At 44.7% G+C, this 15,370-nt stretch overlaps 1 protein-coding gene across 2 annotated transcripts; it reads left to right on the forward strand.

Annotated features, from left to right (window-relative positions):
• The first annotated feature begins 219 nt into the window (after positions 1 to 219).
• Positions 220 to 12,150, forward strand: MRPL45 (mitochondrial ribosomal protein L45). Of its 2 annotated transcripts, XM_025917569.2 has the most exons (8): positions 225 to 415; positions 1,313 to 1,490; positions 2,328 to 2,445; positions 5,631 to 5,729; positions 9,083 to 9,131; positions 10,750 to 10,899; positions 11,336 to 11,509; positions 11,692 to 12,150. In XM_025917569.2, the coding sequence occupies exons 1-8, from the start codon at positions 350 to 352 to the stop codon at positions 11,776 to 11,778; spliced, it is 921 nt and encodes a 306-aa protein (XP_025773354.1). In that variant the 5' UTR covers positions 225 to 349; the 3' UTR covers positions 11,779 to 12,150. The 2 variants fall into 2 exon arrangements, with proteins under 2 accessions (XP_086543265.1, XP_025773354.1); XM_086687139.1 differs by lacking the exon at positions 5,631 to 5,729 and having other exon boundaries at positions 220 to 415.
• Positions 12,151 to 15,370: the final 3,220 nt, after the last annotated feature.

A 15,370-nucleotide genomic window follows, 5' to 3' on the forward strand; every position in this document is an offset into this window, starting at 1 on the left:
ATGGAAACAAGGTGCAGCAACGTCCCAATCTTGCAAGAATGCGGCAACTCCTTGCGCCCGGAACACCTCGAGCGCAGGCGCAGCTCCCGCTCCGGCGCTCTCTGGCGCGTGACAGCCGTGCGTTCCACCCTACCCCCAACGCCTCTTAGTGCGCACGCGCGCAGTCTGTACTCTCCCCCTGCCCTCCTCCCCTCAACGCGCACGTGCGCGTTCGCGCCGCTCACACTTCGGCTGAGGGCGCGCGCCCTGGAAAATTCCACACCCAAGCTAGCTCCACCCTTTGCGCCCTTTCTTCAGCCCCCGGCTCTTCACTCCTAGTCCCCATCCCAGCGGCCTTTGCGGGAACAAAATGGCAGCCCCCACGCTGCGGGGTTTGTGTTGTTTATCCAGAGCTTTAGGATGGTGGTCTCGGCAGGTGGGTAGGGACTGGATGAGTAGGACTCCTGGGGCCGGATGAGGACCACACAGTCGAGGGGGATACTCGCTTTGCACTTGTCGTTGGTGGGCTTGGGCGATACCAGTCACACCTAGCTACGAAAGAGTTTGAGGTAGACGCGACCCAACGACTAAGCTAAGTGGCGGGGTGGGGCGAGCCCGGGTTAGGCCACGGAGACGGGCAAGTTCTCGGAGATGAACTTTCTCCAGTTTGTTCTGCGTCTGTTTGGCGGGGTGGGGGGTATTAAAGGGTAAAGAAGTAATGATTTGGAAGTTGGGCTCGCTACCCCCTTGGTTCTTATAAATACCTTACGTTGAACAGTAGCTGGGAAGGAGGGAGTCTCCCGTTGTCCGTCTGACTGAACAAACCTCACGGTCATAGAGAAAAGAGATCTGGCCTCTAAAGAGGTTACTGATCATTTGGGAGCCAGAATGACAGAACAAAGTTTACAGTTAGCCTCCCAGTGGAATGAGCAGTATGTTATCTGAGTAAATATAAAGGAGATGCCAAGAACAGGACTTTTCTTAGGCTTTAATAATAGCATTCCTCTCATTTCAGTGTTGGGTTGATGTTTAAGTTTCCTATGGGATTGAAGGTTCTTTGAGAGCAGAAGTCTTGCTTTAATCAACCCTGCATCCCTGGGACTTGGCATAGTCGTGTGCTAGGGGAAAGCCTTTAGTAAATATTGAGTGCTAATAAAGGTTGCTTACAGGCTTCTGGTTAAGACACCCATAAGTGGTCCCTGCCCTGGTATGTGGCTTTATAATTGTTTCTAAGTCATTCTTTGAATATGTCCTTTCTATCTTTGCTTAGAGTTTGTTCAAGATAGATGTCTTTCCAGGTTACCTTCATCCTACCTTTTTTCCTGTCTTGCAGCCAGTCCTGGTGACTCAGTCCACAGTTGTAGTTCCAGTGAGAACTAAAAAACGTTTCACACCACCTACTTATGAACCCAAATACAAATCAGAAAAGGAGTTTATAGAACATGCCCGGAAAGCGGGACTGGTCATTCCTCCGGAGCGTTTGGAGCGTCCTCTGCACCTGGCCTGTACAGGTGAGGCCTGGTCTTTCTGAGACCCTGACCAAATCTCCGGTCAGAGATATTCTGGAAAGTGGAATGATTTGGACTGTGATTCATTGTATTTAACTGACTACAAAATCAGTTCAGCCCTGATAATGATTTACTTTATGTACACTATATTTTATGAGGTCATCTTTGATCTTGTTTTCACACTGTTCCTAGAAGTCAAGGGTGAAGTTGCTCTATTTTGTACAAGAAGAAATTGAGGCTCTGAGAGAAAACTTAAATTATCTTATTTTTTTTCTTTTAATTTTGTTTTTTTTTAATGTTTTTATTTATTTTTGAGAGTCAGAGACAGACAGAGCGTGAGTTGGGAAGGGGCAGAGAGAGAGGGAGACACAGAATCCGAAGCAGGCTCCAGGCTCTGAGCTGTCAGCACAGAGCCCGACGTGGGGCTCGAACCCATGAACTGTGAGATCATGACCTAAGCTGAAGTTAGTTGCATGCTTAACCGACTGAGCCACTCAGGTGCCCCAGTTTGTTTATTTTGAAAGAGAGAGCGAGAGCGCGCGCAAGCAGGGGAGGAGCAGAGGGAGAGAGAGAATCCCAAGCAGGCTCCTCGCAGTCAGTGTGGAGCCTTATGTGGGACTTGAACCCACAAACTGAGATCATGACCTGAGCCGAAACCAAGAGTTAGAGGCTTAACTGACTGAGCCACCCAGGTGCCTCTTACTCTGTTTTTTCTAATGTAACATAGTTCCCTCTACACGGAAGTCTACTTTATGTCCATGATACTTCTCAATTTTATATGACCTCAAGATGACTTTTTTTTTTAAGCTTTTGATGCCTTGTTTTCTTCTTTCATTACAGCTGGTATCTTTGACGCCTATGTTCCTCCAGAGGGTGATGCTCGCTTGTCCTCTCTCTCGAAGGAAGGACTGGCACAGAGAAGTGAGCGGTTGAAGAAGAAGGTGACCTCCCAATTGTCGTAGGTGTCGGAGACAACTGGGAATCGATATTAGAATACAAATTTCTTGTTGCTGCTTTATTCCAGAGAGGCCGTTGTAGGTTAACTGGGTTGGACATAACTCCCTTGATGACTTGACAGTGTATTTTTTTCTGTAATAGAATTTAGTTAATGTTGAAGAATACGGGCATTTTGATTTCTTAGCATCTCAACCTTTATTGGTATTTTTTGTCACATCAGTTAGGGAGTGACTTAGAAGTTTGTAGAACACTTTTTTGATCACATATTTTAAATTTTAAAGTAATAATAAAAGCATCTTTCTTTGAGAAGTACCTTAGAGTTGGAACTACAGAGAGTAAAAAGTCAAAAAGGGTCAAGAAGACAGACCTGGCCTATGGAGGTAGCTAGGTCTTAACTAAGGAGCAGAAGCCAAAACCTTCTTAGTCTTTCTTTTAATTGAAAGGATGGAAACATTTATATTTGTCACTCTAAAGTTCTTTAGGGTCATTTATAAATTTCTGTGCACAGGCTTATTGAGTCATTGTTAATACTTCACGTGGCCATAATTTACTTCTCTAAATTCACATCTTATCACACCACCTTTCTGTTAAAACTCTTTTATGTTTCCTTATTACCTGTAATAAAATCCAGACTTCTTCAGTGGTATTCAAGGCTTTTTGTAAATCTGGTTCTTGCTTAACCTTTCTACTGTAATCTTACTCCATTTTTCTCATCCTAAACTTCACCGTTTCCAAACTAATTGCCAGTTCCTTGACGGTACTGTGCTATGACTCTGTGTTTTTGCACATTCTTTCCTTTACCTGAAAAATGCCTTTTTCTTCCTTTACTTGATAACTCCAACTCATTTCTCAAAAATGAGTAGAGCATCGTGTCTGCTTTTAGTCTTTCCCGGACTCTTTTTGGAGCTGCCTTTACTGTAACTGTAACTATACACTTCTAGTAATTGTACTGCGATGGTTTCCTCTCATGTATTTCTCTCTGGGACTGTACTCTCTTTTGTGGTAAGGTCCATGATGATGATGGACAAAACACATGTGATTTTATCATTGAGTTATCATTTAAGGGAGGAAAACAGCCATTAAATACTGATTATACACAGTTAAATAATTATAGGTGTGGTGAAGTAGGGGTGTTATAGGATCATATGACAGGGAAAGATAACTTGGTTTAGGAGCTCAGGGAAAGCTTCCCGCAGGAAATGACATTTAAAGGTGGCGCCTAAAGAACTGCTTGCAGTTAGTTGGGTAGAGGGGCGTGGTGAGGAAGAGCATCCGAGGGAGACAGAACAGCACAAGCAAGGCTCTCAGGTGAAAACAGTGTGAAGTGGGTGTTGGATTTTGTCAAATGCTTATTCTGTGTCTGTTGAGATGATCATGTGATAATATGCTTCTTTAGTCTGTTGACATATTGTGTTACGTTAATGGATGTTTTAATGTTAAGCCAACCTTGCATTCCAGGGATAAATTTCAGTTGGTTATGGTGTCTCTCATCCTTTAGTATGTTCAACACTTTGATTAGATCAGAATTCTCTGTTTACATTATTATAACTATGAGAATATTGTTGACCGCTGAGTCATGCAGTACATTATCATGACTTTTCCTGCCTAATATTTCTTTTCTGGAGTTAAGTGTGAGTGTTTTTTTGTTTTCTGTTTGTTTTTCCTCATTTGCTTACACAACCTCGCATTGTGCAAATTTCTTCTCAATACGTTGAAAACATTAAGTATTTTATCAGTTTCATCTTCAAGAAGAAATCCCTCCAGGAGTTTTCTTACCTGCTTTCAGTCTGGACTGGTTGCTTTATTATTATTATTATTATTATTATTATTATTATTAAATGTTTTCATTTTATTTTGGGGAGAGCGTGAGGGGGTGGGGGACAAAGGATGGATCCAAAGTGGCCTCTGTGCTGACAGCAGAGACCCTGATGCAAGACTTCCAACTCATGAACTGTGAGATCATGACCTGAGCCTAAGTCAGATGCTCAACCAACTAAGCCACTGGTTGCTCCTGGACCAGTTGCTCTATAGGCCCACTGTACATCTTGGGATCTACTTTTCTCATCATCTTGATAACTCCTTTTGTCTTGCCCTTGTGTTGTGTTCCCTGTTTCCTGGATCTTATGTCTGTCTTTCATAGTTTATTCTGTTATGTTGGTGGAGCACATTCCCCATCAACTTCCTGAGAAAGAGGGCGTGGTAAATAAATGAGATCTTTCAAGTCTAACAAAAACTCTTAATTTTTTTTTTAATGTTTATTTATTTTTGAGAGAGAGAGAGAGAGAGAGAGAGACAGAGTGTGAGCAGGGGAGTAGCAGAGAGAGAGGGAGACACAGAATCTGAATCAGGTTCCAGGCTCTGAGCTATCAGCACAGAGCCCAGTGTGGGGTTTGAACCCATGAACCGTGAGATCATGACCTGAGCTGAAGTCAGATGCTTAACCAGCTGAGCCACCCAGGTGCCCTAGGAAAAGCTCTTTTGCTTACTCTCCTATTTCATTTATAATTTGCCCAGGTAAAGAATTCTGAGCTCAATAATTTCTTCAGTTAAAAGCACTGCTTCATTGTCTTTCTAATTTCTAATGTTGATGTTATTCTGATTCTTGAGTCTATGTGTGAAACCTGTGTTTTCTTCCTTAGTGTTTATAGGATGTTTTCTTTGATGCCAGAATTCTGAAATTTCACTTTGAGAAGACTTGGTCTTTCTTTAGCATGATTAAGTGTGAGTTAGAAGGTTGAATTTATAGGGCTTGGCACATTCAGAATTTTTGAATAAGTGAACAGACATTAATGGAGGTTAATGTAAGCTTTGAGTTATGGATATTGTATGAAGTCTTTAGAGATGATCCTTGGGGTGCCTGGCTGGCTCAGTTGGTAGAGCATGCAGTTTTTGATCTCAGGGTCGTGAGTTCAAGCCCCAGTTGGGCGTAGAGCTTACTTAAAAAAAAAAAAAAGGCAGCTGGGTGGCTCAGTTGGTTAAGCATCCAACTCTTGATTTCAGCTCAGGTCACGATCTCACGACTCATAAGATCACGGCCCACATCAGGCTCTGCACTGAAAGCGTGGAGCCTGCTTGGGATTCTCTCTCTCTGCCCCTCCCACTCTTGCTCACTCTCTCTTTCCCTCAAAATAAATAAATAAGCATTAAAGGAAAAGAAAGAAAGAATTCTTATACTTAATTTTACAGAGTCCGGAAGATAAGAGAACATGATCCTAATTTCAAAATAAAGGACTTCCCTGAAAAAGCTAAGGATATTTTTATTGAAGCTCACCTTTGTCTAAACAAGTAAGTGAACTCGTATTTTATACCTGTTATGTTTTTAGCAGTTATTCTAGGCACAGATTTTTTTTTTTCCTTTGGTTAAGAGTTCTAGAGTGACCCGGGTACCTGAGTGACTCAGTCAGCTGATTTCGGGCTAGGTCATGATCTCATGGTCAAGGGATCAAGCTCCGCATTGGACTCTGTGCTGAGTGTGGAGCCTGGTTAAGATTCTCTCTCCCTTTGTCCCTCTCTCCTGCTCGTGTATGTGTGCTCTCTCTAAAAAAAAATATAGATTGATTGATTTAAGAGTTCTAGAGTGACCTAGATAGGTCTAGGTGTGTGTTTGAGCCAGCCAGTTTTTAACATTAATTTCTTATCTTAGGAATTCTTATACAGGTATCATAAATTCTGTCTTCACATCTGAGCATAATGTGGGCTTACGACTTTATTAGCCCCTCCCGCCGCCCCCATACACGTACCCAGCCAGCCCTAGACAGAGAGAAGCTTTATCTCTCAGTTGGTGAACTATTTTTGTAGTCTCCCTTTGCTGCAGGTGCAGGATTCTTAAGGGTCCTAGCTTTGTGCAGGGATCTCAGTTCCAACTTCCTGTTCTTTGAGGGTTCAAGGATTTAGGAAGAGTCTGTTCCTAGCCATCAGATCCTGTTTCTTTCTTTCTTTTTTTTTTTAATTTATTTTTTATTTTTTTAACGTTTATTTACTTTTGAGACAGAGAGAGACAGAGCATGAATGAGGGAGGGTCAGAGAGAGAGAGGGAGACACAGAATCTGAAACAGGCTCCAGGCTCTGAGCTGTCAGCACAGAACCCGATGCGAGGCTCCAACTCACGAACCGTGAGATCATGACCTGAGCCGAAGTCAGATGCTTAACCGACTGAGCCACCCAGGCGCCCCTGTTTCTTTCTTTTTTTAAGTTTTTTTTAAAGTTTATCTTATTTTGAGAGAGAGTGAGAATGAGTGGGTGAGGGGCAGAGAAAAAGAAAGAGAGAATCCTAAGCAGGCTCTGTACTCTGCACTCATGAACTGTGAGATAATGACCTGAGCAGAAACCAAGAGCTGGATGCTTAACTGACTGAGCTACCCAGGTGCCCATCAGATCCTATTTCTAGATCTCTTTAATCATCCCATATGCTGTCATGGTGTCAAATTATATTCCTTCCATTCTGGTTTTAGTTCTCTTTCCTTTTGGCATCTAGTGACTTACCTTTCTTGTGAAGTAGGCTGGAGAGTTTAAAAATGTATGTATGTTTGTGTGTATTCTATTCTGTCCCAACATTTCTAGATGTTTATAGTGGGAGTAGTTTTATATGAGCTCAGTCCATTGTGTTGTTAGAAACAGATGTCTTCCTCTTATTTTTCAGTGTAAGTTTTATCGTAAATGGTAAGTGAACTCTTAGACAAGGGAATTTATTTCCACTGAAGATTTTTAGGTCAGGATAGTGAGGAGGAAGAGTTCATTGAGAGGTGCCTGGCCTGGTGGTCATGGTAGCTGTCACCACAACTCAGGTTAGTCCAGTCTAGTCTAGTCTAGAGCTACAGTGGGGGAAATGACTTGAAATCTTTTCTTTTGTTAGGAGTAGAGGTGGAGGCAAAGCACATGGATAAAACTAATCCCATTCTAGCATTAGGGACAAGATTTAAAAAAAAATTTGTTTTTTAATGTTTGTTTTTGAGACAGAGACAGAGCATGAGTGGGGGAAGGGCATAGAGAGAGGGAGCCACAGAATCCAAAGCAGGCTCCAGGCTCTAGGCTGTCAGCACAGACCCTGACATGGGGCTCAAACCCACAAACCATGAGATCAAAACCTGAAGTTGGACACTCCACCAACTGAGCCACCCAGGTGCCCCAGGGACAAGATTTTTTAAAGGAACAAAGACTTAAACTTCCCAGGAGGTATTAAACTGTGGGGAAAAGTCATGAATGTGGATCTGAAAGACATTAATCCATGCATGACCTTAGGTTTACTTGAAGCCTGTCTGTTAGGAACTTCCTAAAATTCTGTATGTACAGGAGCTGGGGTTTGCTGTCTGTTTTCTTACTATTGCTGCCTACTGCATAGAATCAGCATAACAAGTCACTGTGGTTGCAGCAAAGGTGGTAGGGGAGTGGAAGGAAAGGACCAGAAAAGACCGATGCTTATCTTTTGGTTAGGTTCACAGATAAGAGTGTAAGAGATGGGGTATCTGATTGGCTTAGTCGGAGGAGCATGTGACTCTTGATCTCAGGGTTGTGAGTTTGAGCCCCACATTGGGTGTAGACATTAATTTTTTTTATAAAAAACATTTTTAATGTTTTATGTTTGTATTAGAGAGAGCGCACATGTGTGTGGGGGGAGGGGCAGAGAGAGTTGAAGACAGAATCTGAAGCAGGTTTCAGGCTCTGAGCCATCAGTACAGAGCCCCATGAGGGTCTCAAACTCATGAACGGTGAAATCATGACCTGAGCTAAAGTTGGACGCTTAACTGACTGAGCCACCCAGGTGCCCCTAATTTGTTTAAATGTTTATTTATTTTTGAGAGAGAGAGAGAGAAAATGCACGCGAGTGGGGGGAGGAGCAGAGAGAGAGAGATACAGAATCAGAAGCAGGCTCCAGTCTCCGAGCTGTCAGCATAGAGCCCAATGCAGGGCTTGAACTCACAAACTGCAAGATCATGACCTGAGCCGAAGTTGGACACTTAACTGACTGAGCCACCCAGGTACCCCGAGATTACTTTAAAAAAGGAAAAAAAAAAAAAGAATAGTGAAACTTGCAAGGCCAGTCCATTTGGTATTGATGATGTGTTTGAGGTAAGAGAAGATGAGAGGAGCTTTTGATTTTTTTTATGATGGATCTGTGAGGGTCTCTTGCCCATCTTAAGGATGTATAGTAATTTCTGAGAAATTTGTTTCTGCTCCTGAGATTCAAACATAACTTCAACCTGCAATTAGATCTCAGGGTATTCTATTTTTTTTATTTATTTTTTTAATGTTTGTTTTTGAGAGAGAGAAACAGAGCATGAGCAGGGGAGGGGCAGAGAGAGAGGGAGACATAGAATCTGAAGCAGGCTCCAGGCTCTGAGTTGTCAGCACAGAGCCTGATGCGGGGCTTGAACTCACGAACTGCAAGATCATGACCTGAGCTGAAGTCAGACAGTTAACCAACTTCAGCCACCCAGGCACCCCCCCAGGATTGTTTTTTTTTTTTTTTTAAATCATGGTCATCTTTGTGTGCCCAGGTAACTTAGCACGTTACGTGGCTTACAGTATGTATGCAGAGAATGTTTGTAAAAAGGAATTGTTTTCCATTTTGAGGGCTATTTTCAGCTTTTGTACAGTGTCATAAAGCAAGAGCCAATGATCTGTATCTCTTTCTTTTTTAGCTCAGACCATGACCGGCTTCATACCTTGGTAACTGAAAACTGTTTCCCGGTAGGTTCTCAACCTCTTTAGAACTGTGGGAGTTCTGAATGGATAGATTCTAGACATTACCTCTGGGTTCTTAAGAAGGGCCGATTTTGAAAGTACAGGAAGTTTAAGGCAAATGCTGAGGTTCCATTGTTTTTTGACTGAATGGTACTGACTTGACATGGACTTTGGTAAGGGCCAGGCAGATGAGGTAGGAGGAAGTCCCTCAGCAAGCAGTACTGAAACCTCAGGGTATGGATGCTCAGGTCAGGGTGTGGACCACGTTAGGCAGCCCTACACACGCCTGCAGTGTAATAAAGGATTTAGCATATACGAGGCTTACATTTTGTTAGCCAGGGTGCTAAGGTACTTTGGGAGACTTCCCAATATCGGGACTTTGTGGTTCAAGAATAAGAACAATAAGAACTTCAGTTTCTATCAACTTAGCCTCATCTTCCTGTGGTCAAGTATAACTAATTTGGTCTTAGCAGTTTAGCCTTTATTCCCTATAAAATTCTGTTCTTCACTGATACAAGGCAAGGGGCGGAATAAAACAACATATATGCAGTCATTAGAAACATGTACAAGAACTAGCAGATTATAAAAGTGTAAGGGAGGGGCCCCTGGAATTGGTAGAGCATGTGACTCTGGATCTCAGGGTCGTGAGTTCGAGCCCCATGTTGGGTATAGAGATTACATAGAAATAAAATCTTTGGGGGGGCGCCTGTGTGGCTCAGTGGATTGAGTGGCCTACTTTGGCTCAGGTCATGATCTCATGGCTTGTGAGTTTGATCCCTGCATCAGGCTCACTGCTATCAGCATGGAGGGCATTTTGGATCCTCTGTCCCTCTCTCTCTTTCTGCCCTTCCCCGACTCGTGCTCTCTCTCAAAATAAATGAGTAAAATAAAATCTTTGGGGCGCTTTGGTGGCTCAGTCAGTTGAGCATCCGACTCTTGATTTTGTCTCACCCATGATCCTAAGGTTATGGGATTGAGCCCTGAGTTGGGCCCTGCACTGAGTGTGGACCCTGCTTGAGATTCTCTGGTTCTCTCTCTCTCTCCCTCTGCACCTCTCCCCAGCTCACACTCTCTCTCTAAAAAAAAAAGTTTTTTTAAGGAAAAAAATTTTAAGTGTAAGGGAGGGGTAATGGGGTATTTTAACTGGCAGTTTGGAGTATGTTTTTCATTGATTTGGAGAAGGTTCCTTGAGGAGGTAGGTGGGTCTTGATTTGTTGATTTAGATGAAAAGAATGGTTTCGAGGTGGACTTGAGCAATAAATTAATCAAAACTTGGAACGGTGGGGTGTCTGGGTGGCTCAGTCGGTTAGGCATCTGACTCTTGATTTCAGCTCAGCTCATGATCTTACGGTCGTGGGATTGAACCCGGAGTTGGGCTCTGTGCTGAGTGTGGAGCCTGTGTGGGCCCCTCTCTCTCCTCTCTCTCTCTGCCCCCCCCAAATAAATATTTTTTAAAAAAACTTGGAAAGGTGAGAAAAAATAGGCACAAGAAAGCATTTGGTGGGAAATGTTAGGTGATGCCTGTAGTATCTCTGGAAGTGAGAATAGGTGTGGAATTCCAGAAGCACCAGCTTTCCTAAAGGAAAGTAAAACCCCAGTTGAATTTTTTCTCCTTTGCCCTCAGGACATGGTCTGGGACATCAAATATAAGACCGTCCGTTGGAGCTTCGTAGAATCTTTAGAACCGCCTCAGGTGGTTCAGGTTCGCTGTTCAAGTCTGATGAACCAGGGCAACATATATGGCCAGGTCACCGTCCGCATGCACACCCGGCAGGTAGAGGCACCAGTCTGCTTTCCTCCCAGCTTTTCTTCATTCTCAGGTTGGGTATCTACCTCTGGAGTCCTGGGTACAGTTTCCCAGGACTGTGGGCTCTAAGGAAAGGTTCACCATGGTCTTCCTTGCTCTGTCAGGGTGCCCTTCCCACTGTGGATGTTAGCTCTGCTAAGACAGGTGTGAGGATACTCTCCCCCACCCTTCTTGATCCTCCCTCTCCCACCTTCCTATACCCTGTCCCCAGTCAAAAACCCTCCAAGAGTAAACTGTCAGTAGTTGATCACTTAGTCTGAATTCAGAATTCCGAGGTAATTTTTTCTACCCATTAAAATTTTTTGTTATGGTTGTTTCAGAATGGTTGTGTGGCATAGAAAAGGAAAAAAAAAAAGCAAACCAACTGAGTACTAATAGGCCAGATTTGCTTTCATCCTTGCAGACTCTGGCCATCTATGACCGGTTTGGCCGGTTGATGTATGGACAGGAAGGTGTGCCCAGGGATGTCCTGGAGTATGTTGTGTTTGAAAAGCATCTGGTAAATCCCTATGGGAGCTGGAGAATGCATGGCAAGGTCATCCCCCCATGGGCACCCCCTAAGCAGCCCATCCTTAAGGTAAGTCGTGATTTGAGAGTGCTGTGCAATCTTAAGCCACTCCTCTTGGGCTCCTCCTAGTGGAGAAATGGGGTGATGCAGCACCAGGGAAGGGGAATCCTCCATAGAGGAGGTGGGGGTGAATCTCTCCTCCGTAAGTCATGGGCCTGGAAGGTAGATAACTCAGCTTCCTGCTCTTTCAGACGGTGATGATCCCTGGGCCCCAGCTGAAACCTGGAGAAGACTATGAGGAGCCACAAGGAGAGGCCCATAAACTTCAGCAACCCTGATGGCAAAAATGACTCCTGGGGTGAAACATGGCTGATGAGATGGCCAGAAGCTATGGAGTCTGGGAACTGTGAAGTCAGTCATCTTTTCATCATGCTGTAGAAAGACCTACCTTTGTCCTCTCCTGTCCTGCTTGGGTGTTTTCAGCTGTCTCCTTGGCAACCACGGCTGATGGCTGGGCCCAGGTGGGTGGCTGATATGCACAGCCACGAACCCACTTCTCCCTTTTTAAACTGTGTTTCTAGCTGCTGAGTCTCAATGAAAGTACGTTTGGATACCTGTTTTTCCTGCAGCAGAGACTGGCAGAATTTTCTTTTTAATTACAAGGCAGGGATCAGAGTTTGAAATAAAACACTGTCAGGGTGTTGGACAAACTGTGGCGGGTTCTGTACCTCTCCCAGGGTTTACGCTGGAAGTAGACCAGCTTTCAGATGGCACAAATGGAAGGTAGGCTGAACTGAGCGATGTGACTTCCGGGAGATCCAGGTTTGGGACACATAATTAGCGTTCATTGAAGAGGGTCTTTTCTCATATACTGACTCACGTAGTCATCATTTGTATGTCGTAGAAGAATGTAAATCCAAAGAAATCATTTATCTTTCAGCCTTTCGATCATGTTCTTAATTATCGGCCGCATCCTGGTGCGATCCCAGGAAGCATGGTAGGAGGCAGGGGCCATGGAGGAGTTGATCCATTTGAGAATTCCATCTGTAAGACTTCCCTGATTTCTAGCCCCCTTTGGAGATGGTGACCATGCTTTTCAGCCCCCATCGGTAAAGCGAACGTACTAGAATATGAACCTGTTGAGAGTGAAGCAGTCCAGCTCCTGCTTGTTCCTGGGCTCTAGCTGGGCTGTCCGGAGGAGGTTGTGGGGCTTCACCTGCTTGTGTGTCTGGGTCATCTGAGGTACGACCAGGGAAACCACTGTACCAGCAACAAGCTTGGTTTTTACTATTTATCAGCCCACTGGGGGCCCCCCTTAAAAAATAGGACCTTAATTCTCATACTTTGTATTTTTCAAGCCTAGAATTTTCTTTTAACAAGTCTGTCCCTTGGGGTCAGGATTAATCTGTTCTGATCTTATCCTGAGAGCAGAATCCAAAGAAACCAGAATCAGTTTCTAGTAACTGATGTAACTCCTCTACATCTAGTAACTGATGTAACCTAACTCCTCAGTCTCTCTACAACTACCGTCTCAGCAAGGCAGACAACAGACCAGTCCTCACTGGGGAAAGCTGATCTTTTTACAACAGCTGTTGAATGCAGACTGTGGGAACAAGATGTGTATGCCCCGGGGAGAGGCAGCACCGGCGGCTTAATCCAGAGCAGCCACTCTTTATCATATACCGTTTAGTCTCAGCCCTTTTGGCTTAAAATGTACATCAGTCTGCAGCATGTCTGAAGTGAGGTCTGGCCACATCCTATTTGCCTGAGCCCTGGATTAAGGCAAAATGAGAAGGCAAGTGCTTTCAGCAGGATCCACAGCTGGGGAGTATGGAGGAAGGGGAAGTAATCCAGGGAGGGCAGGGAAGCAGAGATGTGAAGAAACACGCTTAGTGGGCACATGACCGATTGATTTCTCTGAATATATAAAAACAGTGCTTCAAATAAGCTGTTTCATCCCACTCCCCTAGATCTGTCTCAGGGGTCTCTAGATAATCCTAAATAGCAGCTAAGCGGTAGCTGCCACCAGGGAGCCAGAGGATAAGTGCAATTTTCATTTCCCCTTGGGATCAAGTCCAGCTGAGCAAATGGCCCAGATGTGAAGGATTTGCTTGAAGGGCCAGGCAGAGACCATCTGCAGTGCCAGCCATGGAGCTGGATACAGGCCGAGAATTAGCCAGACCACCTCAAAGTCCTGAAGGCCGCAGTGTAGTTACCTCCGGCTTGCTCTTGTTTGACCGATCTGTCCCTCTCTAAAAATGTTGGAAAAAAGAAAATCACCATAATGAATAAGCTAGAACCCACTGCTTAGTGGTCAAGAGAAAGCATTCTTTATTTTTTTTTCCCCCATGGTTTATTTCACAGCAGTGAAAGGAATCACTTTTCTGTTCCCAGCTAGACCAGACACAATGGAATTGTTCTGTTGTGCGGTTAGCAAAATTCTCACCGACTTAGGAGTGGTGAGGTTAACTAGCAGGAGCCCAGAGCAACACTACATTTTACTCCCCTGAAATCCCAGGCCAAGGGACCAGGTAAGTGGGAGAGGCTAGATATGGGAACAGGGGCATCTGGTCCCTGAATGACAAAGTTTTTCCATTCCTTCTTTTTGGAAATGGAGCATTTTGCTACTTCTGTAAAGTCCTGAATCTGCCTACAGTATTTGTATGCAGACTCATTTTTTTCCTCCCCATTGGGTATTTGGTCTTCTCGTTTTGTCTTTTTCTTCCCCGTGAATGGCATCAGTATCTGTGCAGTTAGAGGGTGGGCTTCCTGCCATCTTCAGTGCCCCTGCCCGGCTCAGCCTGTTTCCTCCCCCCACGTCACCCCTGCCAATTCTAGGGCTTTTTTGACCAGTGCTTTTCTCCTTCCTTGTTTCCCTCTGGTTAACCTCCTCCTATTCCGGCACTGGTCTCTAGGATTACTTAAGCCGGGGTAGCCTGAACTGACTTGAGAGGATAGAGCCGAGCTCACTAAGAAGAAAACTGTGTTTACATGATGCCTTTTCACCGGTCCTCAGGACAACCTGCCCTGTAGCGCTACTCTTTCTGAGGGTAATTCTTGTGCTGACTGCAAACAGGACCTTCTTTCTCGCTTCTCAGGAAGGTAACTGTTGTGGGCCTCTTGTTACTGAGCAAGCGGTTTGGAGTGCTTCTCACATCAGAGCCAGAAATTCCCCTGCCTCCAGTTGCGTGGACAAGCAGAGAGGGGTCCCATTGGTGACAGCCCTGAAAGGCTGGGAGGAGAATGAGCCAGTGAGATGAGCTTGAGACTAGCCAAAGATGGGGCAGAAGTGGGGAGGAACGATTTGAAAAAGCTAGCAAGAGGCACACTCCTTAAACTGGAGGGGGTGTCTGGAAGGGAGAACTTTCCCTTGGCCAGTGTGGGGAGGACATGGAGCCGCTGCCTTGCCTTCTATGCCGTCTCTGGTGTTGCTTTGGATGCCAGATGTTGATAAGGAAGGAAGAGTGCTTGATTGGCTCTACCTGAGCAGCCAACCAGGGCAGGTATGAGGATCAACACAGCAGAAACTGGAGCTCCAAAGTCAAAATGACCAGGTCTTTAAGGCATTTTGGGTACTTTTTTTGAGCCATTAAGTTTCCCCCCTGCTCTGCGCTGATGGTGTGGAACCTGCTTGGGATTCTCTCTCCCTCTCTCTCTCACTCCCTCCCCTGCTCTGTCTCTCTCTCTCTCAAAACAAATAAACTCAAGGTTTTCCCCCTGATTGATCTTTGAACTTGAGTTAAGTGGCTTCTTAAGCTTCCTGTGATGACCTTTTATAGCATTCCTCAGACCCTAACGCTGCCAGTGCCTTGCATGGTTTATAGTTTCTTCTCAAAAAAGGGGTCTTTTTGGGGCGCCTGGGTGGGGCAGTCGGTTAAGCGTCCGACTTCAGCCAGGTCACAATCTCACGGTCCGTGAGTTCGAGCCCCG

The sequence above is a fragment of the Puma concolor genome, chromosome E1, assembly GCF_028749965.1.
Source record: "Puma concolor isolate L17-30 chromosome E1, mPumCon1.1.hap2, whole genome shotgun sequence".
In the NCBI taxonomy this organism is placed as follows: domain Eukaryota; kingdom Metazoa; phylum Chordata; class Mammalia; order Carnivora; family Felidae; genus Puma; species Puma concolor.